The following is a 25,301-nucleotide window of genomic DNA, read 5'->3' on the forward strand; positions in this document are numbered from 1 at the left end:
TGTTGACGCCGCCTTCCCTGTTCCTCAGCGCCATGAAACCACTTGGTGAACGGGCTCTTAACAAATTCCTTTAACATAAGATAACAAGATGGTGGCTCTTAAATGAGGCATTTAAACACACTGGGGCAGAATCTGCTGACATACTGGATGAAGTGTGCATTCTGACCACCAAAGCATGTGGGGATAGAGTGGCTGAGTTTGAGCAGTGACGAGTGATGATCTGTATTGTACCAGAGCTGGGTCACTAACCTCCAGTCCAGACCTGCGTTGTGGACAGCCGCTCATGAAGTAGCCAGCAGAACCCAAAAGTGAAACTGGAACTGGCAGAAGTTGTTAGCCAGACTGGTTGTAAAGTCCACTTGGGATGCTTTTTTCTGTCTTCAACTACCCCACAATTGCTGGCTCTACTGACTTGACTTTGATTAGTTCATCAAGGACAACTTTCTTTTGATCTATTTAAGCACTGTAGGATATAATGAGTTGGAGCTCCCCTATATGCTTTAAATACATATAGATGAGACTTTGGTGATTTCTCAGGGTGCATCACCTGGGCCGAAAATATCACGAGTTTGGTAATTCTTATTGGTCAAGTTCACTATGGGCAGGATGAACCCAGAATCTCAGAACTGTCAACCAAACTTAAATCATTGTGAACTGACATTGCTTAATTCCATAAATGAATGGAGAACCACAGTGAAGTAGCATTCAGATGGGAAAGACAGACTATAATTCTTGACTTGACTTAGGACTCGCATTATGGTATCTTAGCACTAAAATCAAAGATTTGCAGGATAGTATTTCTTTAGGGTACTAGACAAAGTGGGGAAGGGTGACAGGTTGGATCTTTAAACTGTTTTATTGAGAAATACCACAAACAATACAGCAATGCTTTCAAGACTTGGCATGTCTACAGGTATACACTCAGCATGAATGAATAAACTGCACATAGATAACACAATAGCTCGTTATTCTGACAAGTCTGCAATTGCGGTAAATGTTCCGTGCATTTTGACCCCACTACGTCGCAACTCCACAGCAGGTGACAGGCAAAGCTCCCCTTAATATGTATTTCATGCTGTACGTTTACGATGCCATTTTTTGGGGCAGCCTCTTTTTTTAAATACATCCTTTTCGGCATTCATGGCTCTATCCATGTCAATTGCCCAGTCTCTGATTCGTGGCACCTCCTCTGGCCCCCATTTCTGAGCATTGTTGTGTTTGACAATGGCCCACACAAGCGACACCCATATTTTCTCTGTCTGATTAAAGTCAGTGGCGTCCCATATATGTAGTAGGCATATTTGCGGGGTAGCTGTTATTTCTTTTCCCCGGCCCTCTCAAGATGTCCAGCAATTCGGTTCCAGTATGACTGAACGACTGGGTATGCCCAGATTGTATGGAAGAAGGTCCCTTCTTGTTGACATTGCGTAGGGCAGAGAGGATCAGTGCAGCTGCCCTCAGTAGGTAGGCCTTTGAGTCTCAGAGATCCCTCTGAGAGAGTCAACTGCGTAAAAGGAACTTCTTGCAACAGAGATGTGGGAGTGATATCATTTTCCATGGGATCACAGCTTACCGGACCTTGGACACAGCTTTTCTCGTCTACCGGTTTGTGCCCCCTCCATCCTCCCCCTCCTCTTTCATGCTTTGTCTCTCATCCTCCCGTACCTCTTTCCCTCTTTCATTCTTTGTCCACTTCCACTTTCCCTGCTCCTAACCCCTCTCCCCTGAATCTCTACCCTTGCCTGCTTTTTTCCTAACGTATGTCTTTATTTTTTTCTCAGAGACTCTGTCCATCACCACCCCTTGTTGTAAATAATTTTGTCCACCCTAAGCGTGGAAGGGTATACTCAGATGTGAGTCCCTTGCTCATTGCACCATCAGGATTCAAGCAAGCCGGGCCGAAGACGCCTGAAATGGCAGAAACCGGTCCCCGGAAGCTTGTTTCCTTCCCAGTGTAAGAATTGGCTTTTGTAGTCTGGTCTGCCCTGTTCCCATGATGCACTGGGCCAGGGACAGACTAATTTGCATACAGCCAGGTTCTGAAACAGGGATGGTGCAATGAGCTAAAAAACGGTGTTGGATCTAGCCCTGATCTCTTGACTGGGTGAGAGTACTCTGCTTAATTCAGAGACTCTGTCCATCACCACCCCTTGTTGTAAATAATTTTGTCCACCCTAAGCGTGGAAGGGTATACTCAGATGTGAGTCCCTTGCTCATTGCACCATCAGGATTCAAGCAAGCCGGGCCGAAGACGCCTGAAATGGCAGAAACCGGTGCCCGGAAGCTTGTTTCCTTCCCAGTGTAAGAATTGGCTTTTGTAGTCTGGTCTGCCCTGTTCCCATGATGCACTGGGCCAGGGACAGACTAATTTGCATACAGCCAGGTTCTGAAACTGGGATGGTGCAATGAGCTAAAAAACGGTGTTGGATCTAGCCCTGATCTCTTGACTGGGTGAGAGTACTCTGCTTAATTCAGAGACTCTGTCCATCACCACCCCTTGTTGTAAATAATTTTGTCCACCCTAAGCGTGGAAGGGTATACTCAGATGTGAGTCCCTTGCTCATTGCACCATCAGGATTCAAGCAAGCCGGGCCGAAGACGCCTGAAATGGCAGAAACCGGTCCCCGGAAGCTTGTTTCCTTCCCAGTGTAAGAATCGGCTTTTGTAGTCTGGTCTGCCCTGTTCCCATGATGCACTGGGCCAGGGACAGCCTAATTTGCATACAGCCAGGTTCTGAAACTGGGATGGTGCAATGAGCTAAAAAACGGTGTTGGATCTAGCCCTGATCTCTTGACTGGGTGAGAGTACTCTGCTTAATTCAGAGACTCTGTCCATCATCACCCCTTGTTGTAAATAATTTTGTCCACCCTAAGCGTGGAAGGGTATACTCAGATGTGAGTCCCTTGCTCATTGCACCATCAGGATTCAAGCAAGCCGGGCCGAAGACGCCTGAAATGGCAGAAACCGGTCCCCGGAAGCTTGTTTCCTTCCCAGTGTAAGAATTGGCTTTTGTAGTCTGGTCTGCCCTGTTCCCATGATGCACTGGGCCAGGGACAGACTAATTTGCATACAGCCAGGTTCTGAAACTGGGATGGTGCAATGAGCTAAAAAACGGTGTTGGATCTAGCCCTGATCTCTTGACTGGGTGAGAGTACTCTGCTTAATTCAGAGACTCTGTCCATCACCACCCCTTGTTGTAAATAATTTTGTCCACCCTAAGCGTGGAAGGGTATACTCAGATGTGAGTCCCTTGCTCATTGCACCATCAGGATTCAAGCAAGCCGGGCCGAAGACGCCTGAAATGGCAGAAACCGGTCCCCGGAAGCTTGTTTCCTTCCCAGTGTAAGAATTGGCTTTTGTAGTCTGGTCTGCCCTCTTCCCATGATGCACTGGGCCAGGGACAGACTAATTTGCATACAGCCAGGTTCTGAAACTGGGATGGTGCAATGAGCTAAAAAACGGTGTTGGATCTAGCCCTGATCTCTTGACTGGGTGAGAGTACTCTGCTTAATTCAGAGACTCTGTCCATCACCACCCCTTGTTGTAAATAATTTTGTCCACCCTAAGCGTGGAAGGGTATACTCAGATGTGAGTCCCTTGCTCATTGCACCATCAGGATTCAAGCAAGCCGGGCCGAAGACGCCTGAAATGGCAGAAACCGGTCCCCGGAGGCTTGTTTCCTTCCCAGTGTAAGAATTGGCTTTTGTAGTCTGGTCTGCCCTGTTCCCATGATGCACTGGGCCAGGGACAGACTAATTTGCATACAGCCAGGTTCTGAAACTGGGATGGTGCAATGAGCTAAAAAATGGTGTTGGATCTAGCCCTGATCTCTTGACTGGGTGAGAGTACTCTGCTTAATTCAGAGACTCTGTCCATCACCACCCCTTGTTGTAAATAATTTTGTCCACCCTAAGCGTGGAAGGGTATACTCAGATGTGAGTCCCTTGCTCATTGCACCATCAGGATTCAAGCAAGCCGGGCCGAAGACGCCTGACATGGCAGAAACCGGTCCCCGGAAGCTTGTTTCCTTCCCAGTGTAAGAATTGGCTTTTGTAGTCTGGTCTGCCCTGTTCCCATGATGCACTGTGCCAGGGACAGACTAATTTGCGTACAGCCAGGTTCTGAAACTGGGATGGTGCAATGAGCTAAAAAACGGTGTTGGATCTAGCCCTGATCTCTTGACTGGGTGAGAGTACTCTGCTTAATTCAGAGACTCTGTCCATCACCACCCCTTGTTGTAAATAATTAATTTTTTTCTCAACATAACTTGTATCTACGCCCCCTAGCCCCCTGTCCCTTGTGCCCTTTGCCGAAGCACTCCTTCTCCCCTTGTTGGGGAAAGCTCCAATATTCATACTCTGGAGTCTCAGTTACCCCGCTAAGAGAGTCCACAGCATCAAGAGAGCCACTCACAGTTGAGGTTATGGTATGGTCCCCCTTTCCAAAGCACTCCCTCTCCCCTAGTTGGGGAAGTATCCAGTAGTTAGGCCTTGGAGTCTCAGAGACCCCTCTGAGAGAGTCCACTGCATCAAGGAAGCCTCATGCAACGGAGATGCGGGAATGATTCCACTTGCCCTGGGATCACAGCTTAACGGACTTTTGGATGCAGCTTTTACTCGTCCACCGGTTTGTGCCCCATCACCCTCCCCTTTCATACTCTGTCTCTCACCCTCCCCCACCTCTTTCCCTCCTTCATTCTTTGTTCTACTTCCCCGGCTCCTACCCCCATCCCCTGATTCTCCCCCATACCTCCTCTTTCCCTTACGTATATGTCCTTATTGTTTTTATCGACCTAACATGTAACTATGTAACTATGCTTTGAAATTGTGTAATCTTGTAATGATGTAACCTACAATTATAGTCCGATACTCATGTGAGCGCTCTGATACCTTAGGGTCTAGCCAGCGCTATAAACCTTTAAAATAAACAAATAAATAAATCCTGACCAGGATTCCTGCTGCTAGGTTGCAACAGTGCAGGACTTTGAGCTGGACTAACCGCAATCTCATGGGAATGGCCACCTCCTCGAGCTCACCCAAGTCTGTCTCCCAGTGTTGTCACAGGCGTTTTAGAGGATCTGGGCGGTTGGTAATCAATTTATTATAAGGTATGGTTATGACTTTTTTTAGCATGGGGTCTAATATCAACCTATCCTCGAGTGGGGAAGCCTCCGGGAGTGGGTTGCCCCCTGGAATTACTGTTTTGAGTGCATGACTGATCTGCAAGTATCGGAATGTTTCAGCTTGTGAGAGGTTGTACTTTTTTGGGAGGTCAGCAAAGGTAACCAGTCCCTTAGAGTTCCACATGCCCCCAACCGTAGAGATACCAATGAGATCCCACTTATCAAACCCAGGGCAGGTGCCGAACTGACCTAGTTGCTCAGGCTCCCAAAGTGGGGTTGCACGTGTGATTCTATTGTGTCAACTCATCTATTGTGTCAACTCATCTATTTGTTGACCTTATGGCAAGTTTCTATGGTACGTGCTGTCGGTCCAGTAAGTCCTAATTTTTGGGGTTTGTGTAGAGCACTCTATTGTAAGCTCCTCGTCCCATAAGCCACAAGTCGGTGCAAAAACCTGTGCCCTCCATTTCCCGTGTGCCCAACAGTTAATTGTAACTAAGTGAGATGATTGGTAGTATGACCTGATATCAGGTATAGCAATCCCCATCATACAATCCCGCCAAAAGTTTTTGTTTCGAAATTCGAGGCGCCTGACCGTCCCATAGTAAAGTGCACACTGCACAGTCTATACAGGAGAAATAAGCGTCAGGGATCCTATCTGGGGAATTTTGCGATATATAGAGAAAATGCGGCAGTGCCAGCATCTTAAAAAGAGCTGCCTGACCCAGCAGGGTCTGGGGGAGCGAACGGCAGTGTTTGACATCTGCGGGAAAACGTATCAGGTCCCAAGTAGGTTTTCCTCATAAAATCGAGCTGAGTCCGTGGTGATGAAAATGCCTAGATACCAGAAACCCCTCTATACCACCGGGATTTCATATTCCCGCGGTCCACGCGGCGGAGGGCCCTGCAACAGAAATATTTGTGATTTAGACCAATTTATTGTATATCCTGAATAGTCACCAAATATTCGGAAAATGTGGAGGATACGATGGGAGGGAAGAGGTAGGGGAGGCCATGTATAACAGGATGTCGTCCACATGTAGTGAGATTCTGTCTTCATGGTCCTCAGTCCACTTCAAACCACGGATCAGAGGGTCTCCCCTCACTCATGTAGCCAGGGGCTCCAGCACCAGGGTGAATATTAAGGTTGACAGGGGGCAACCTTGCTGGTTCCCCGTTCCTAGTTGAAATTGTCTGAAAGTATGTTGGTTCACAGCCACGTGGGCAATCGCGTTGGAATAGAGTAGTTTAGTCCATTTTATAAAGTTGGGCCCAAATCCCATTCTTTCCAAGATGACAAACAAATAGTTCCGTTCAATGGTGTCAAACGCCATTGCGGTGTCGAGTGACAAAAGGGCCACGTCTTCCTGAATTGTGTGCAGTCTACCCAATACCCCATGCAGGCGCCGTAGGTTCAGGGCGGTGTTCCGCCCTGGCATGAAGCCCGACTGGTCCAGGTCTATCAGCCCGGTGATCAATGGGATAAGTCTATTCACTAGTAGTTTTGCGAGTATTTTGGCCTCAGCTGTGAGCAAAGAGATAGGTCTATATACTTTGCAATCATTGGCTGGTTTGCCTTTTTTGTGAATGACCACAATTGAGGCAAGTCGGATATTCTCCGGCAACATTCCAGTTTCATAACTTTCTAAGTACATCTGATGCAGGTGAGGCGCTAGTTTAGAAGCCATGAGTTTGAAGAACTCAATCGGGAGCCAGTTCGGTCCCATTGCCTTGCCCGAACAGATATCTCGGATGGCCAGTTGAATTTCCTCCTCTGAGGGCGCACCTAGAATCTCTATCATCTGCTGACAGACTGAATACCCTAATAGTTGACAGAAGTTCCCCCGCTGCTGTGGGCGAGACTGTTACAGCGGGTCTATAGACCGATTCGAAGTAGGTAGCCATTGTTTCTGCAATCTGCTGGGGATCAGTGATTTCTTCCCCTTTAGGCCGCACTAATTTATGCACCCACCTTGACGCCTGCTCCCTTTTTTCCAGCCAGACCAGAAGGGTGTCAGTTCTCTCCCTGTGTTCATAAATTCTATGGCAAACCGATCTTTGTTTTGCCTTGGCCGCTTCTCTCAGAAGCTGTTTGTAATCTAATGTCGTAACTGCTAGTCGTCGCTGCGCTTCAGGATCTGGGGTCTGAGTCAGTTCCATTTCCCCCTGCAGGATTTCTTCCTCGGGTTGGACAATTCTTTCGTTAGCTTCCTTTTATGGCCCACCATCAGAGAAAGGGCCCTCCACTTGACCACCACTCCGAATGCACCCCACAGGATCTGGGCTGAAGAGACCGAGCCAATGTTTTCTGTAAAATATAGTTCGGTATCCTTAATCAGTGCAGCCCTGATGTGCGGTATTTTAAGTGCCCATGGATTTATGGTCAGAGTAGTTCACCTGGTAGGCAAGCCCCCTGTCATCTTGACCAGAAAAGAGGAATGGTCCGAGATTCCTCGCACTAGGCAGCGGGCCTCACTGAATTCGGAAAAATCTTGTGTGTGCTTCAACATATGGTCTATATATGATTGGCTGTTGTGTGCCCCAGAATGAAAAGTGAATTGTGTAGCTGTGGGGTTAAGTTGTTGCCATATGTCTGCAAGGTCAAGGGCCGACAGAAATTCAGCGAGTTTTGATCCAGAAGTGGGGTTCCTACGCGTGGGCCACTTGGCTAGTATGCCATCTACCGTGAGGTTAAAATCCCCCCCAATTACCAATGTGCCAAGTGGTAACTGAAGGATAAACTTGCTAAGATCGTGGAGTGTGGTTCGCTGCATTGCAGGGGGAACAGAAACCGAGAGTACATTGATTGTTACGCCCTCCAATGAGCCGGACACAGCAGCGAATCTGCCTTGATCAGCGGTCCAGGTTCTCTAAACTATGTAGGGGTAGTTTTTCCGTAGGAGGATCCCCGTCCCACGGGAGCACAAAGCGAACCCAGCCGGCGCAATCAATTTGGCAGCCCCATCTGCCAAGTGCCTTACAAGTATTACCTATCAGATGGGTTTCTTGCAAAAAGGCCAGGTCTGGCGCCTGCCTCTTAAGGTACTGAAGGACTATCCCTCTCTCAAGTTTATCCCCCAACCCATTCACGTTCCATGTTAGGAACTTAAGTTCTGTTGGTGATCCCCTTAGTGCTGATGCACCTATGGATTGCACGCGTCAGCAGCAGAATAGTACAGGATTGCGTGTCTTTCAACAGGTGGTTCAGCCCACCGGTGCAAGAGTCATGTGGCCGGAGTAGTCTCACGTTAGTGTGGCACTGCTGTGTGGCATTAGAACTACAAACTAAACTAACCCCTCCTCCAATAACTCCCGCCACCCCCTCCCTGCCTCCAACCTTGCAGAGTGCCTGTTGTCCTCCCATCCCTGAACTAAGGAATCATAATCCCAACCTGCTCCACCCATCGCTCATTTGGAAACATGTATATTAACGACTACAGGAACCATTAGACATAGTAAGGTATACTCATCACATTCTCAGAGGTCGAAGTCTCAGTTCTGAATAGAAGTCCAAGTTCATCTCTAGCATTTACAGTGCCTCAACAAATTTCGGCGTGCTGGCTGGATCCAGTCAAATATTCGGACCGCCCTTCTCACCATGTAACAGCGATAGTATGGGGAGATCGTTCCAATGCAAATCAGACTTACAGTATACATACATATGTGTGTGTATGCAGTCATAAGATATAACGGTGTGCTTTTTTGTTTGGAACGTTTCCACGGACACTGAAGATCAAACACTGTGACAGAACATGCCTGTCTGAAAACATGCTGCACTTTACAATTGTCACCCCATACGGTATGTGATCTAAGGAGTAAACTCATTGGGCTCCAAGCCCTGAGTGTATTTATCCTGGAGATGAATTCTACTCCGCAAACCAATTCCACTACACACCACATACATCCAATCCGCATCACCGAATTCCACAACATGCCACAAAATTTAACACCACACAACACCACTTCACGTAATTACACTCCATGACACATAATACTGTTAGACCTGGCATCTTTGGCGTGGTTTCCCCAATCTTTTTGCCTCTACCTCCTGTATTTTTGATGCTGTGCTGGATTTCGTTTTTGCTGGTTTAGATGCTTTGGACACTCTGCCACTGCTGATCAGTGCCAGAGTGTAAGTGCTCCCTGTGTAAATTGTTATTCTGATTGGATATACATGTTTGGCATGTTTGTATCACTATGAAGTCCTTAGTAAAGTGCACTGGGTGTGCCAGGGCTGGTGATGACAAATGCTACTAGTGGGCATGCAGCACTGATTGTGCCACCCACAGGAGTAGCTCTAAAATGGTGTCTCAGGTCTGCCACTGCAGTGCCTATGGGCAGTTTAGAACTGCCATGTCCTCCTGGCCAGTGTCCCCACTGACCAGGCCTAACCCTTCCCTTTTTGTGCACATCAGCCACCCCTATGGAGGGCCCAAGGTACCCCCCTGGGCAGGGTGCAGTGTATGTGAAAGGTAGAGCATGTACTGGTGCAGGTAACATGTTCTGGTAGTGAATTACAGCCATTTTCGTTTTTCACTATTGTAAGGCTATCTTGCTCCATAGATTAACATGGGGGATGCTGGCTACAGTGGTTAACAGCATTTCTTCCCATAGGAACAAGATAGGACATAAGTATCTAGTATCCCTGAACTCAGAATTTAATAACACATCTTTTAGGAAAGGTTGTTTTTAAATCCTGGGTTTGAGAACAGCACTTTTAGAAAGTTGCTGTTTTCTTGTCTAACCCTTCTGTGTGCCTGGACCTGTTTGTGTATTGACTGTCTGGTTTGTGAGTGACAGGGGCTGGGGAATTCCCCAGCAGGATGGATGAGTTGGCACCTGGGCTGAATAGGGCTGTGCCTGCCTTCCACAATGCTGGCTCCACCCCCCTGCTGGGCGGCTGAGGACCTGCCCCTCACTCTGAAAGGAAAGATGCAGCCAGCAAAACAAAGTGCTCAGGATCCAGCCAGAACTGGTTCAGACCGGGCTCAGGGCCCACATGCACCAAGAGAACAAAGACTTTAGGGGTATAAGTACAGGACCCCTGACAACAGAAAATTAGATCATCCTGGAAATCAAGAAGGAACCTCTGCCAAGGAGAAAGCTGAACCTGAAGAAGGAAGATTGTCCTGCTGTTTATCTGCTGGACTGACCTGTTGCTTTGCTGCCAAGGAGAGGGGAAGGACTTTGCTGTTGAGCTGTGTCCCCTGTCTTGAAGGAATCTCCAAGGGCCTGAGAAGAGCTGGCTCCCTGTTTTGAAGTCCCAGGAACAAAAAGACTTCACCCCCAGCTTCCCTGAACTCTGCTGAGAGAGTTCTGTCCTTCCTAGAGTGCTTGATCCAGTTGTGGGGCCTCTGGAAGTTGTACCTGAGCTGGGAAGCTTGAAACTGAGCTTGAGTGACTTTTGAACTTGAAAAGCGTCGCATCGCTAGCTTGCGGAGCGCATCCCCGACAGTGCGAGAAGTTTCCCGCCGCTACGGAGGTCGAGATCGTCGCAGCGCCTGACGCCGCTGCCAGAGACGTCGCCTCCTTCGTTTGCGGGACACACCAGACCGGTGCGGGAGAATCGAACATCGCTGCGAGTATCGTCGCAGAGCCTGTCGTCGCTGGGTGAGAACGCCGCACCGCTTGCTTGCGGACCGCATCACGTCGCTGCGAGCATCGTCCCAGAACCATCACATCGAGGAGCTGCGAGAGAGAGGATCCCCGCTGGACCGCGCATCGTCGCCCCGGAGATCGTCGCAGCCCCTACGAGATCGTCGCATCGTGCCTTTGCGAGAACAGACTTCCTATGGAACCTACGCACCGGAATCCATACAAGTGGCCTTCCTCCCCATACAGACCGGATTCGTCGCAACACGCCCGCTGCTGCAGCGGGGCTGTCGCATCGCCTCCCCAGGGTCTCAGGAGCAACGCATCGCTTGTTTTCCACCGCACCAGCTTCTGCTTTTGGAACTTTGTTGCAACTAAAAGGTACTGTGAGTAAACATGACGCAACTGTGAACTTTTCACGCATCAGTAGAGAATTCTATCGCAACGTAGAGAATTCTAACGCAACCTTAAGAACTCTTTTTTAAACCATATTCTTGAACTGTGTATGTTGGATTTTTGTCGTTTTGGTCTTGTGTAGTTTAGATTAAAAATACCTTTATTTTTCTAAACTGTTGTGGAGTCAGTTTGTGGTGTTTTCAATGTGTTACTGTGAGTGTTGGTACAAATACTTTACGCATTGCCTCTGGTTAGCCTAGACTGCTCGTGCCAAGCTACCTAGAGGGTGAGCAGGGGTTATCTCAGAGGGTTCTCTCCTTGCCCTGACTAGAAGCAAGGGTCCCTATTTGGACAGTGGTACCTACCTCTGCCAACTAGAGACCCCCAGATCCAACATTGGTGGCAGCGGTGGGATTTGAACTTGTATTTGTACTTGACCCACAGTAATTGGTGTACATCACTAGTGAGTGCAGACCACTACGCCACCGCATACTACTGGTTTTTGATTTTTCTATTTTTGAGTAACTCTTCCAAGCATCATGTCTTTGAATGGGAAAGCACCCAGTAAGGAGGCGGAAGTAGAATTGGAGTTTGCCATTGGAGATTTGTATTCATACAAAGTTGAGCAACTTAGGAAATTCTGCCTTGAGTTTGAGTGCCCCATAAAGAGCGCCTACAGAAAGGAGGAGCTGCAGAGATTCTTGAAGGCCCATTGGGAGGCACAAGAGGGAGATGATGATGTAAATGGAGGGAATGGTTTCCAAGTCAAAGATCTGCCAGTGGGCAGAGTAGGCTCAGGAGCTGGCAGCAACCACTCCGGTAGGGGCCTCACCCCAGAAGAGTTACAAGAAAATCAGAGAATGAGAGAATATGACTTGGAAGTCATGAAAATGAAACTGAGGCAATTGGAATTGGAGAAAGAAAGGGCAGCGGAAGACAAGAGAGAGGCTCGTGCCCTAGAGGAAAAGAAATTGCTTTTGGCTCATGAGTTGAGCATGAAAGAACTGGATCTTAAAGCCAAGGAGGTGGATGCCAGTTCAAATGGTGGCAGCGCGCAGCCAGTGCATGGGGTAAAGTATATATTCCCAAGGACCTGGTACAGAATTACCATAGGGGTGAGGATATTTATGCCTGGTTCACTTCGTATGAAATTGCATTGAAGATGAATGGTGTGCCTGATCAGCATTGGGGGGCGGGCCTGTGGAAACATTTTGAGGCTTCTGGGAGGAGTGCTCTAGAGCCCTTAGAATTAGCAGGTGCCATGACCTACCCCAATATGAAGGAGGCCTTATGTCTCAGGTATGGCCTTACCCCAGAGCAGTACAGACTGCAGTTTAGGAACTCCAAGAAGAGAGAGTCTGAGACTTGGATGGAGTGTGTGAATTTGTACTAGCGTGCACTGGAAGGTTGGATGAAGGGCAGTAAAGTAACTGATTTTAAGGGGTTGTTGCATTTAATCAGTTGGGAGCACTTGAGTAGTCTTTGTGTTCCAGAGCTGCGCCAGCATCTTTTAGACAGCAAGCTGACAGACCCCATTGAGCTTGCTAAGGAGGCGGACCGCTGGACCAGTACCAGGGTCCACAGAGGAATAGTGGGTACCACAGCCAAAGATGGGCAGGGTCCCCAGCAGAAGAGTGGGGGGACAAGGGCAATCAAAAGGAGTTCTCAGAAGGGCCCCAAAATAGTTCCCAGGGAAAGGAATCCCAACCCCCCAAACCTAAACAGCCATGGCCCTCTAAGGGCAGGCGGGACAATAAAGACAACAGGGGCCCACCTACCTGCTATCACTGCAATGAGGTGGGTCACATAGCTCCAAAATGTCCCAAGAAGAAGCAAGCACCCACTGCAGCCCCCTTCCCAGCGTTAGCTAGTGTAGCTTTGGGAGGGGATTTGGTTTCTAGTGATTGGGGGGAGCTAGCAGTTATGACCCTTGTCTCTCTAGGAGACCAAGAGGTGGTCCAGGAAACCTTACTGCCCTCTAACACTAAGAAATATGGGCAGAAGGTGACCATCAATGGGAGGGAGATTGAGGCTCTGAGAGACACAGGAGCCAGCGTGACATCCGTGAGGTGTCAGTGGGTGTCTGAAGAGCAAATCATCCCGGATGTACTCCGCCCTGTAGTGGCAGCTGACAGTTCAGTGCGCTTCAGCAAGCTGGCACGTGTTCCCTTTGAATGGGGGGGAGTCTCTGGTCTTTTGGAGGTAGTTGTCAGTGATGCCTTGCCTGTGGACTGTCTGTTAGGTAACGACCTGGAGAGTTCTCCATGGAAGGATGTAGAACACAGAACTCACTTGGAGATGTTGGGTTTGCCTGCGTGGATCTGTGTGTCCACACGTGCTATGACAGCCAGTAGGGGGAGTCAGCAGAACTGGAGCCTGAAACAGTGGCCCAGAGACCTGCCAGGAGAGGAAGAGGCCGGGGGCGCAAGAAACCAGCCCCAGCCGTTCCCACGGTCCAGGAGGAAGCAGAACCTGAGGGGGATGCCCTGGAACCTACAGGGGAACAGGTAGCCGAACTGGGAGACTTGCCTGAGCTGACCCATTGGCAGCAGGAAGGTGGTCCCTCCAAGGAGGAATTCTGCAAGGCGCAGAAGGAGTGCCCTTCCCTCATTGGTCTGCGGCAACAGGCTGTAGATCAGGCAGCAGGTGGAGCAGCCAGAGATCACTTCATCTACTGGGAAGATGACTTGTTATATAGCGAGCCTAAGTTTGCTGAGCCCGGTGCAGCCCTTGTGCTGGTGGTACCCGAGCGCTTCAGAAACTTCCTAATGGGTCTGGCTCATGACGTGCCTCTTGCAGGACATCTGGGGCAAGACAAGACCCTAAACCGGCTTGTCACCCACTTCCACTGGCCCCAGATGAGAAAGCATGTTGGTTCCTTTTGCAGATCTTGCCAAACATGTCAAGCCAGTGGCAAGACTGGAACAAAGTTGAAGGCACCCCTTCAACCCTTCCCAGTAGTGAGCACCCCTTTCGAGCGGGTGGGCATAGACATTGTAGGGCCCCTGGACCCCAAGACAGCCTTAGGCAACAGGTTCATCCTGGTCTTGGTGGACCATGCCACCCGGTACCCAGAAGCAGTCCATCTCAGGACAATCACAGCACCCGTGGTGGGCCGTGCGTTGATGGGGATCTTTTCCCGTGTGGGGTTCCCCAGAGAGGTGGTCTCCGACCGAGGTACCAACTTCATCTCTAAGTACATGAAGTCTCTGTGGGAGGAGTGTGGGGTAACTTATAAGTTCACCACTCCTTACCACCCTCAAGGAAATGGGTTGGTTGAAAGGTTCAACCGGACCCTGAAAGGTATGATTATGGGCCTAGCGGAGCCCATGAGACGCAAGAGGGACGTCTTGTTACCATGCCTGTTGTTTGCCTACAGGGAGGTGCCTCAGAAGTCCTTAGGGTTCAGTCCCTTTGAACTCCTGTATGGCCACCCTGTTAGAGGACCTCTCTCACTGGTGAAGGAGGGTTGGGAAAAGTCCCGTGGGAAAACCCCCCAGGATGTGTTCAGCTATGTGCTGGCCAACCGCAACCAGACACAACGCTTCAGGAAGCTCGCTCAGGCGAACCTGGAAGCAAGCCAGGAAGAAATGAAAAGATGGTACGACCAGAATACCACTCTGGTCGAATTTCAACCTGGGCAGGAAGTGTGGGTGATGGCGCCAGTGGAGCCCTGTGCGCTCCAAGACAAGTGGACCGGGCCATATGAGGTGGTGGAAAGGAAGAGTGATGTAACCTACCTGGTTAACCTGAAGACTCCCTGGCAGCCCCTGAGAGTCTTGCATGTGAACCGCCTCAAACCACACTTTAAGAGGACTGAAGTAACCATGCTCCTGGCTACAGATGCAGGAATGGAAGAGGATAGTGAGCCTCTCCCTGACCTCCTGGCAGTTAAGGAGCAAGATGGGTCAGTGGATGGTGTGGTCCTCTCGCCCACCCTGACCCCAGAACAGCAGAGTGACTGTCGCCAAGTGTTGGGTCAGTTCTCCTCCCTGTTCTCCCTGACCCTGGTGCGTCCATGATGTGGACACTGGAGACAGTCTGCCTGTGAAACAGAAATTTTACAGGGTAGCTGACAAGGTCAGGGCCAGCATCAAGGAAGAGGTTTCCAAGATGTTGGCACTAGGGGTGATTGAGCCCTCCAGCAGCCCCTGGGCTAGCCCAGTGGTCTTGGTACCCAAGAAAGCTGCTACCCCCGGTGGCCCTCCAGAACTCCGGTTTTGCGTGGACTACCGTGGGCTCAGTGCGGTCACGAAGACTGACGCACACCCCATCCCCAGAGCTGATGAGCTCGTGGATCGGTTGGGAGCTGCCCAGTACCTCAGTACATTTGATTTGACTTCGGGGTACTGGCAGATTGCCTTAACTGATGGGGCCAAAGAGAGGTCTGCATTTTCAACGCCAGAGGGGCACTTCCAGTTCCGTGTCATGCCCTTTGGGTTAAAGAATGCCCCTGCCACATTCCAGAGACTGGTTAACCAGGTAGTGACCGGGCTGGAGGAATTCAGCGCCGCATACCTGGATGACATTGCTGTGTTCAGCTCCACATGGGAGGAACACCTGCAACCCCTCTGCGAAGTGTTGAAGGCTCTGCAAAGGGCAGGCCTCACTATCAAGGCCAGCAAGTGCCAGATAGGGTAGGGATCTGTGGTGTATTTGGGACACCAGGTGGGGAGCGGCCAGGTGGCGCCCCTACAGGCCAAGATTGATACCATTCTGGCTTGGGAGCCCCCCAAGACCCAGACAGAGGTGAGGGTCTTTTTAGGACTCACCGGGTATTACCGACGGTTTGTCAAGGGATATGGCACCATTGTTGCCCCCTTGACAGAACTCACTTCCAAGAAGTTGCCCAAAAGAGTTGACTGGACTGACGCCTGCCAAACTGCTTTCGAAACCCTGAAGACTGCTATGTGCACAGCGCCGGTGCTCAAGGCACCTGACTTTTCCAGTGAGTTCATAGTTCAGACAGACGCTTCAGAGCATGGTGTGGGAGCAGTACTCTCACAAATCACTGAGGAGGGAGGAGACCAGCCGGTAGCCTTCATTAGCAGGAGACTACTCCCCAGGGAACAGAGGTGGAGTGCGATTTAGAGAGAAGCATTTGCTGTGGTCTGGGCTCTGAAAAAGTTGAGGCCCTACCTGTTTGGGACTCACTTCCGTGTTCAGACCGACCACAGGCCCCTCAGATGGTTAATGCAGATGAGGGGTGAGAATCCAAAGCTGTTGAGGTGGTCCATCTCCCTACAGGGAATGGACTTTACGGTGGAACACCGCCCTGGTACAGAACACGCCAACGCTGATGGTCTGTCCAGGTTTTTCCGCCTTAGTGAAGAGAACTCCCAAGAGGGTGGGTAGTTCTCCCCACTTTCAGCTGGAGGGGACACGTGTTAGACCTGGCATCTTTGGCGTGGTTTCCCCCTATCTTTTTGCCTCTACCTCCTGTATTTTTGATGCTGTGCTGGATTTCGTTTTTGCTGGTTTAGATGCTTTGGACACTCTGCCACTGCTGATCAGTGCCAGAGTGTAAGTGCTCCCTGTGTAAATTGTTATTCTGATTGGATATACATGTTTGGCATGTTTGTATCACTATGAAGTCCCTAGTAAAGTGCACTGGGTGTGCCAGGGCTGGTGATGACAAATGCTACTAGTGGGCCTGCAGCACTGATTGTGCCACCCACAGGAGTAGCTCTAAAATGGTGTCTCAGGTCTGCCACTGCAGTGCCTATGGGCAGTTTAGAACTGCCATGTCCATCTGGCCAGTGTCCGCCCTGACCAGGCCTAACCCTTCCCTTTTTGTGCACATCAGCCACCCCTATGGAGGGCCCAAGGTACCCCCCTGGGCAGGGTGCAGTGTATGTGAAAGGTAGAGCATGTACTGGTGCAGGTAACATGTTCTGGTAGTGAATTACAGCCATTTTCGTTTTTCACTATTGTAAGGCTATCTTGCTCCATAGATTAACATGGGGGATGCTGGCTACAGTGGTTAACAGCATTTCTTCCCATAGGAACAAGATAGGACATAAGTATCTAGTATCCCTGAACTCAGAATTTAATAACACATCTTTTAGGAAAAGTTGTTTTTAAATCCTGGGTTTGAGAACAGCACTTTTAGAAAGTTGCTGTTCTCTTGTCTAACCCTTCTGTGTGCTTGGACCTGTTTGTGTATTGACTGTCTGGTTTGTGAGTGACAGGGGCTGGGGAATTCCCCAGCAGGATGTATGAGTTAGCACCTGGGCTGAATAGGGCTGTGCCTGCCTTCCACAATGCTGGCTCCACCCCCCTGCTGGGCGGCTGAGGACCTGCCCCTCACTCTGAAAGGAAAGATGCAGCCAGCAAAACAAAGTGCTCAGGATCCACTCAGAACTGGTTCAGACCGGGCTCAGGGCCCACATGCACCAAGAGAACAAAGACTTTAGGGGTATAAGTACAGGATCCCTGACAACAGAAAATTAGATCATCCTGGAAATCAAGAAGGAACCTCTGCCAAGGAGAAAGCTGAACCTGAAAAAGGAAGATTGTCCTGCTGTTGCTCTGCTGGACTGACCTGTTGCTTTGCTGCCAAGGAGAGGGGAAGGACTTTGCTGTTGAGCTGTGTCCCCTGTCTTGAAGGAATCTCCAAGGGCCTGAGAAGAGCTGGCTCCCTGTTTTGAAGTCCCAGGAACAAAAGGACTTCACCCCCAGCTTCCCTGAACTCTGCTGAGAGAGTTCTGTCCTTCCTAGAGTGCTTGATCCAGTTGTGGGGCCTCTGGAAGTTGTACCTGAGCTGGGAAGCTTGAAACTGAGCTTGAGTGACTTTTGAACTTGAAAAGTGTTGCATCGCTAGCTTGCGGAGCGCATCCCCGACAGTGCGAGAAGTTTCCCGCCGCTACGGAGGTCGAGATCGTCGCAGCGCCTGACGCCGCTGCCAGAGACGTCGCATCCTTCGTTTGACCGGTGCGGGAGAATCGAACATCGCTGCGAGTATCGTCGCAGAGCCTGTCGTCGCTGGGTGAGAACGCCGCACCGCTTGCTTGCGGACCGCATCACGTCGCTGCGAGCATCGTCGCAGAACCATCACATCGAGGAGCTGCGAGAGAGAGGATCCCCGCTGGACAGCGCATCGTCGCCCCGGAGATCGTCGCAGCCCCTACGAGATCATCGCATCGTGCCTTTGCGAGAACAGACTTCCTACGGAACCTACGCACCGGAATCCATACAAGTGGCCTTCCTCCCCATACAGACCGGATTCGTCGCAACACGCCCGCTGCTGCAGCGGGGCTGTCGCATCGCCTCCCCAGGGTCTCAGGAGCAACGCATCGCTTGTTTTCCACCGCACCAGCTTCTGCTTTTGGAACTTTGTTGCAACTAAAAGGTACTGTGAGTAAACGTGACGCAACTGTGAACTTTTCACGCATCAGTAGAGAATTCTATCGCAACGTAGAGAATTCTAACGCAACCTTAAGAACTCTTTTTGAATCCTTATTCTTGAACTGTGTATGTTGGATTTTTGTCGTTTTGGTCTTGTGTAGTTTAGATTAAAAATACCTTTATTTTTCTAAACTGTTGTGGAGTCAGTTTGTGGTGTTTTCACTGTGTTACTGTGAGTGTTGGTACAAATACTTTACGCATTGCCTCTGGTTAGCCTAGACTGCTCGTGCCAAGCTACCTAGAGGGTGAGCAGGGGTTATCTCAGAGGGTTATCTCCTCGCCCTGACTAGAAGCAAGGGTCCCTATTTGGACAGTGGTACCTACCTCTGCCAACTAGAGACCCCCAGATCTAACAAATACCATTCCATAATTCCAGTATACTCAATACCACATAATTGTACTGCACACCATACCACATAATTCCATTACACATAACTCCACTCAGCACCACACAAGTTCACGCCACACAATTCTACAACAAACAAATGTAATCCAATCCACACAATTCTACTCCACACTACATACATTCACTCTACAACACATGGCATAAAGACAATATCATTGACAACGCCAGTAGCTCTTGGATTGTGGAGAACTCTTGGTTTTGCCAATGCTAATGCATAATAATAAATCATGCATTGAAAAATGTGGACCTAATCTACAATTTCTATTCCAGCAGAGTGGATGCACAGGGATCTTCTAGCCTCCCACACACTGCTACTTCTAGATGTCATGTTAGAGTCACTTGGGAGGCGTAAACATTGGGAAAATATAGGTTGCTACGCAGTGTTGCTCTAAATGTTGATACCTTTATCTCTGAATTTATCTGTGGCAGGATCTTGAAGAGATAAAGCACCATTTCAGAACGAAAAGTGACTGATCGTTTATTAATATAAAGGTGTTGTGTAGCTCTTTTGCAAATATAATTTGTAGCAGGCACTGACATGCATTTACTGAGAAAAAACGCATTGTTTTGACAGCCCAGTGCATTTTAGGATACCAAGGTGCACGTCAAAATAACGCATTGCCAATGTCCAGAAAAAACAAATTTCCCTTCCAAGGATCAGACTCTCTGCAATCCCCTGCCCACCAAGCTTATTATTGAACCAAATACACTTCCTACCATTAGGACTACAGGACACACAACTGTTTTGACAACAATCTAGAACTGCCTACCGCCCTAACATGAGGTCTCCTTTTAATGGCAATAATGTAAGTGAGGATCAACCTAAACAAATATGCATTAATGCACTTGCAAAATGTATTTTTATTTTATTAATCATTTAACGTTTCAGTAAGACAAAAACAAAACTAACTTAATTTCTGAAAAAATACCATTAACAACAGACGCTATGCACCAACAATTGAGAATGTTAGTTTCATCAATGGCGGGTTTGCCAACCATATTTACCTGGAGCAGTTTGTGCAGTCAATAAAGCCAGTAAAAGATTTATTATCATTTTCAAAGAAATACTGCGTTTGTTCTGTAATGCAGCTCTGTTTGGACATAATAGTTGACATGTCTTCGTCTTCGACATCAGCTATGACAAAGGCAATACAAATAATGAGTGTTAGGTAGTTTGCTACGTGTACATATTGGTACTCCTAAAAAAATCCTGCATTTGACTCACTTGCTTCCAAGAAGTGTGGAAAAGTAATGCTCAAGAACATCTGCTGGACAATGGACCTAAATTTGGGAAAGAAGCAGAGAAGAGTGAGATAGGCATAGGAACGAGGCAAAGTTTACCTGGTTTCATAAAGATGAGCAGCATGTCAGTAGCTGTGACTTATTATTTTTGTACTCCTTACTGTCATGTATGATTATAATACTACTACTACCAGTACTAATAATAATAATACTAATATAGGAAATAATACTAATAATAAGAATAAGAATAATACTGATGATGACGATTGTGATGATGACGATAATATCAATACCAATAACGATTATTATTATTAGTAGTGGTATAATTGTTATGATTGTTTGTTGTTGTCATTATGATTGTTAGTATTATGATTATTAGTATTATAAATAGCACTTGAAGTAGCAGTTCGTATAAACATGATATAAAATCAGAGCAATGGCCTCATCTCTCTGCACTATGTATTTATTTGTATATTTCCCCTCTTTCTAATGAATTTGTTGAATTTATATTATTTTAATTCAATCAAATGTGATTTTTTTTTATATATCTCATGGAGATATTTGAGATATTTATTCTATATATTCTTGCACTTTTACCTGCTGTTCTTTTAAGAGTCTGTAATTCACGTCTATTTGCCATATAACTTGAGCTTAAATGTCAACAGGCGTGATTCTTCTAATTACTTTCACTATTTAAATGCATTTCTTTTAGTAGCGCGTTATGTGAAGAAGACAGATTTGTTTCAGTTGAAATGCGTCATGCTGAGGCACTGACTAGGACTGACTGGTTGCTACAGATATGCGATTTAAATAAAGCACAGCAGTTTGAAAACGTCACGTGAAGTGGTCCGTACCTGTGTTTGTGCGCCGTTGGAAGTTGTAATAATTCTACATATTAATAAGTAATCTCTACAGCATGCATTGTATGCCTGCAAGCCAGAGTGCCTGAAGTACAGGAAATGTTTCAAATATGTGCCAACACACTGACTGATAGTTGTAGGTTCTCAAAGAAGAGGCGTAGGTATAATTAAAATTATTATTTCAAATCTGGCAAGACAAAAGACAGGCTTCGAACTACCTCTTTTGAATTGGAAATACCAAATCAGGTAGCTCCTATTTACTGCCACAACCCTCCCAGATACCTGCCCACCAACCCCAGCAGGAGGGAAACATGGTTTGGACCCACCCAGAGAGGAGGACAACGCATGTAAATAGGGGAGTCATTTTGGAGAGAAACAAACACAGTCTTGGTGTAGGACAAGTTTGGTCATCTTAGATTGTGGACATCTAGCAATTTGTACCGTAGCACAAAGAAGAAGTGCTACAAAATGTGGTGTGCATAGGGCAGCTAACTAGACAGGATTGGGATAGGAAATTCTCCAATAACTTAATAATGCACAGGGTAAGGCTGGTACCTCAATACCACCTCCTCAGAAACATTCCTCTACGCTGGTTTCAAAGACTCCTGATGAAGAAGGCATTCTTGGAGAAAAAAAAAGACTTCTGACTCCGGATTTCTGCTTCAAACCTCGTGTTTTCCTGCTCTTGAGACAAAAAAGCACCAGAACCCCTTAGACTGAAAAGGCCCAGCTGACTATAGAGGATTGGAACCTGCATTAGCCCTAGCTGAGGAATGCCATGGGTCCAAAAGCCTGTCATGAGGTCCCTGGGGTTTAAGGAATGACCAGAAGCAACATTTCCAGCAGTTGAAGAAAATTGAGATCTAGATAGTTTGTTTTGCCTATGTAGAACCCATACAGGCTGCTGAGGCAAATTAGTGGAGGTCACATCCTAAGTAAAACAAGGTTCATCCTTCTATGAACGTTTTGTACTAAAAAGGCTGGCAGTGAACCTTTGCAGTAAAGATATCCAGCTTTGGGGAGTCTTTTCTGCTTCACATCTTGCATCACAGAAGGATTTTGAGAACCAAAAAGTGATCAAACCAAACATAAATCTTTGACCAAAGCAAGGTGGCAAATTGATTGCAGTGAAGAACTGACCTTGCTGGCTATAAAATTCAGCGTTGCCCTGTCTGGAGCTTTTGCCGCAAAAAAGGAATTGTCTAAGCTCATGAAAGGACTTTGACTTGCATTTCAGAGACTAAAGCGGAGATTTATTCAAATGTTGTGCAGCATGGAACAACAATCAAAGCAGCTGGCTGCGTTATAGAAGGAGGAAAACATGCAGAATTGTATCTATAAAAATATGGTGCTGTTGCTGTCATCCCTGTGCTGGTGCTCAAATAGGCTGCCAAGGCCATGCACACACCTTTGCACCAATGGTGTATGAGTGCTATCCAGTACATGGTTTCTACTGGAAGGTTATCCTTCCGGTATAAAAATACTGTGCTAATGCTAACTTTAAAACTTTTTCACATTGTATTTGTGCTCTACAGTGTAGCATACAAGCAGCGTGAGGACGTTTTTACAAAATTAAAAGATTTCTCTAACTTAACACCTGCCTCAAGGAGTAGTTAATTTTTGCTTCAAAGCCCTGTCAACCACTATGAGTAGATAGTGTTCTGGATCAAAAAACAAGGGTGGCAGCATGGGAATACCTATCTCCACCCATGAGATGTACCCTCGATAAACAGTAGTGCAAAAACAGTGTTTGCATAGGTCAAAGCTACTTGATTTGCCCGGAGTCACAGGATGTTTGAGCCTCCAGCCAGACTCGAAAATGGTTCTCCAGCTTCAACATCGGCAGCCCTAGCCATTAAGCCACACCCTCTCCTTTTATTTTCCTCACTCACTTTCATTTTTTGGTTCTCCGAATTGGTTAATGGATTTGTGTTGTTTTCTTGACCTTAAAATTATTGGTACTGCTTGAAATTAGGATGCATTTCTCTGTGAATTGACCAGTTTGCTGTGGGACAGCTGCCGGTTTGAGCAGATTTTATCTGAGACTTGTTCCAAAACCTAACCAGGGAGTGTTTATTATTCTGTAACGGTCCCGTCATCCCAAATTAAAAATCCACCTTCTATCAGAATCTTCATATCTTACCCAAGATAATCAGTTTAATTAATCACAATATCAGAAAAAAATGTAAGTAAATATAAGGTAATTTCTCCAGAATTTAAAAGCATAGTTCAGCTCAGGTAAACAAATAAATGGCAACATTCAAATATATCTAAGGTAATGTCCTTTGTAAACTTACCAGGCAGCAGCAGAGGCCCACCATCCAATGTTTAAAAGATCAGCTATAGTAGGCTGCAAGATATGAAAGACAGACTATAAGAAAAAGAACAACTCATTTATATGTAGTGAAAAGACTCACGAAATAAAACTGTGAAACTGAAACGTACCACAAAAACGGAACGGATTCCAGCTCCTTGCTTCGGCTCAATGCCAGGGTCGCATACAGACTGGTAATCATATGATTTATTAAAGGCATACAATGAGGCATTGAGGAGATTACGCATCAGTATAGGGTCAATTTCTCCAAAGAATCTTCCAATCTAACATAGGCAAAAAAACATGAATAAAGCTGTATCAATAAATGGCATCAATAAATATCTAACTTCAAGCTAAGGTAAGCATGCATATTAATGTTACATACAGCGTTCAAATAAATTTATTCGGAAGAAAAGAGCCAACATTTGCGTATTGAAGGCTTACAGCTGTACTTTTATACCGATGACCTTAGTTTCGTTGTTTTGGGATGCAGGTCATACAGAGAGAGAAAGAGAGATACGTTTTGAAAAGGACTGCTATTGTATCAGGGAGTGAAGCAAATGCTATTATCATATACTTTTTTTGATAGATAATGTGTGAGGTACAGTAATATCCTGTCCTTTGTTTTTTTTAATACCAGCTAATTCAGGCATCCCAATTCACTTGTATTAAGAAACAAGCACTGCAAAAGCCAAAAGGTCTGGCTTATAACTGAAATTATGAGTCAGACATCAGTTAGTTTTGGCAATGCATTTTCATACAGCATGCACAAATATAACTCATTTTTATTTCCATCCTTTCCACCAACCAAGATAAAAGTTTTACATAAAGAGAAAGTCAACAAAAACGCTTTAACCAAATGTGGCATTTGCAGTCCATCAGAGTTTTGAAATGGTGCCATCATCACTGTCCTGATGCAGGCTTCTTAGATGCCCCTCATCCTACAGATCAGAAAGCATCCCTATCACCTGTGGAGTTCCATTCTGTCTCTTGTCATCTTCAACCTTCACATGGAGCCGTTTAGTGCTCTACTCACAAATAGCAGCATCAAAATTCGCCAATATGCAGATGGTACACAACTGTACTTGAAAATCTTCTTTGCTTCAGACATCCAATGCCTCAAACACTGCTTGCACATCATCCAGACCTGTATATCCAGCTACCTGAAGCTCAACCCATCAAGGCAAATATCCTGTTACAAGCAACTACAACAAACATCAAGCAAGATACAGTGTAATCCTGGCTCAATGATATGAACCTTGATGGCTTCAAACCCCAACTTTGACCGAATGCCAGTCACTTGTATTCACCCAAGACATTATTATCATCCTCAAGAAAGACATTTCCAAAAAAGCCAAGATGGCTTGGTACCAGCTATCACTTTTTAAGAAAAGTCAATTTGTTTCTTCCAGAAAGCAACTTCAGAATTGTTGTTCAAACCTTAGTTCTCTTGTACATCACTGGTGTAATGCTCTCCGCAATGGCCTCCCTGGACCTACACTGGCACCTCTTACGGTCATCCTAAATGCCCCAGCATATCTCGTTCAAGGCCTGAAGAGATATAATAACATTGCCTCCAGCCTGATGGAACTCCAGTGACTCCTCTTACCTACCCGCATCACCTTCAAAACTAGTTACATCATTTACAAAGCGATCCCTACAGCATCCTGGTCTATCTAGCAGACAAGCTCTGGTAGCTCCTGGCACACCGGCAGCGAGGGCACCATCAGACCGGAGACAAAGAGGTGCAAAAAAGGATCACAAGGCCTTATTGTTTCTAAGTACCCAGGATCTGGAAGAAGATCCCATTCATCAGGAAATCAGGACCACCCCAACACTGTCCAATTTAGGAAAAATGTGAGGACGTACCTCTTTATAGACACTACATCATATTGCATTACCCTTCCAAAACCTGGCTTTTTCTCCTGTTACTCCTTTACTTTATGCTTGTCTTTGACCATA

At 47.1% G+C, this 25,301-nt stretch overlaps 1 protein-coding gene across 2 annotated transcripts in view; it reads right to left on the minus strand.

Annotated features, from left to right (window-relative positions):
• CACNA2D1 (calcium voltage-gated channel auxiliary subunit alpha2delta 1) overlaps positions 1 to 25,301 on the minus strand; it is a 1,913,432-nt gene that overhangs the window by 130,472 nt on the left and 1,757,659 nt on the right. For both annotated transcript variants that reach the window (XM_078674178.1, XM_078674177.1), the window contains 4 exons: positions 23,471 to 23,623; positions 23,323 to 23,375; positions 20,149 to 20,204; positions 19,929 to 20,058 (listed from right to left, as the gene is read on the minus strand). In XM_078674178.1, the coding sequence (XP_078530304.1) occupies positions 19,929 to 20,058; positions 20,149 to 20,204; positions 23,323 to 23,375; positions 23,471 to 23,623 (392 nt within the window). The remainder of the gene's footprint in view (positions 1 to 19,928; positions 20,059 to 20,148; positions 20,205 to 23,322; positions 23,376 to 23,470; positions 23,624 to 25,301) is intronic.

The sequence above is a fragment of the Lissotriton helveticus genome, chromosome 1_1, assembly GCF_964261635.1.
Source record: "Lissotriton helveticus chromosome 1_1, aLisHel1.1, whole genome shotgun sequence".
In the NCBI taxonomy this organism is placed as follows: domain Eukaryota; kingdom Metazoa; phylum Chordata; class Amphibia; order Caudata; family Salamandridae; genus Lissotriton; species Lissotriton helveticus.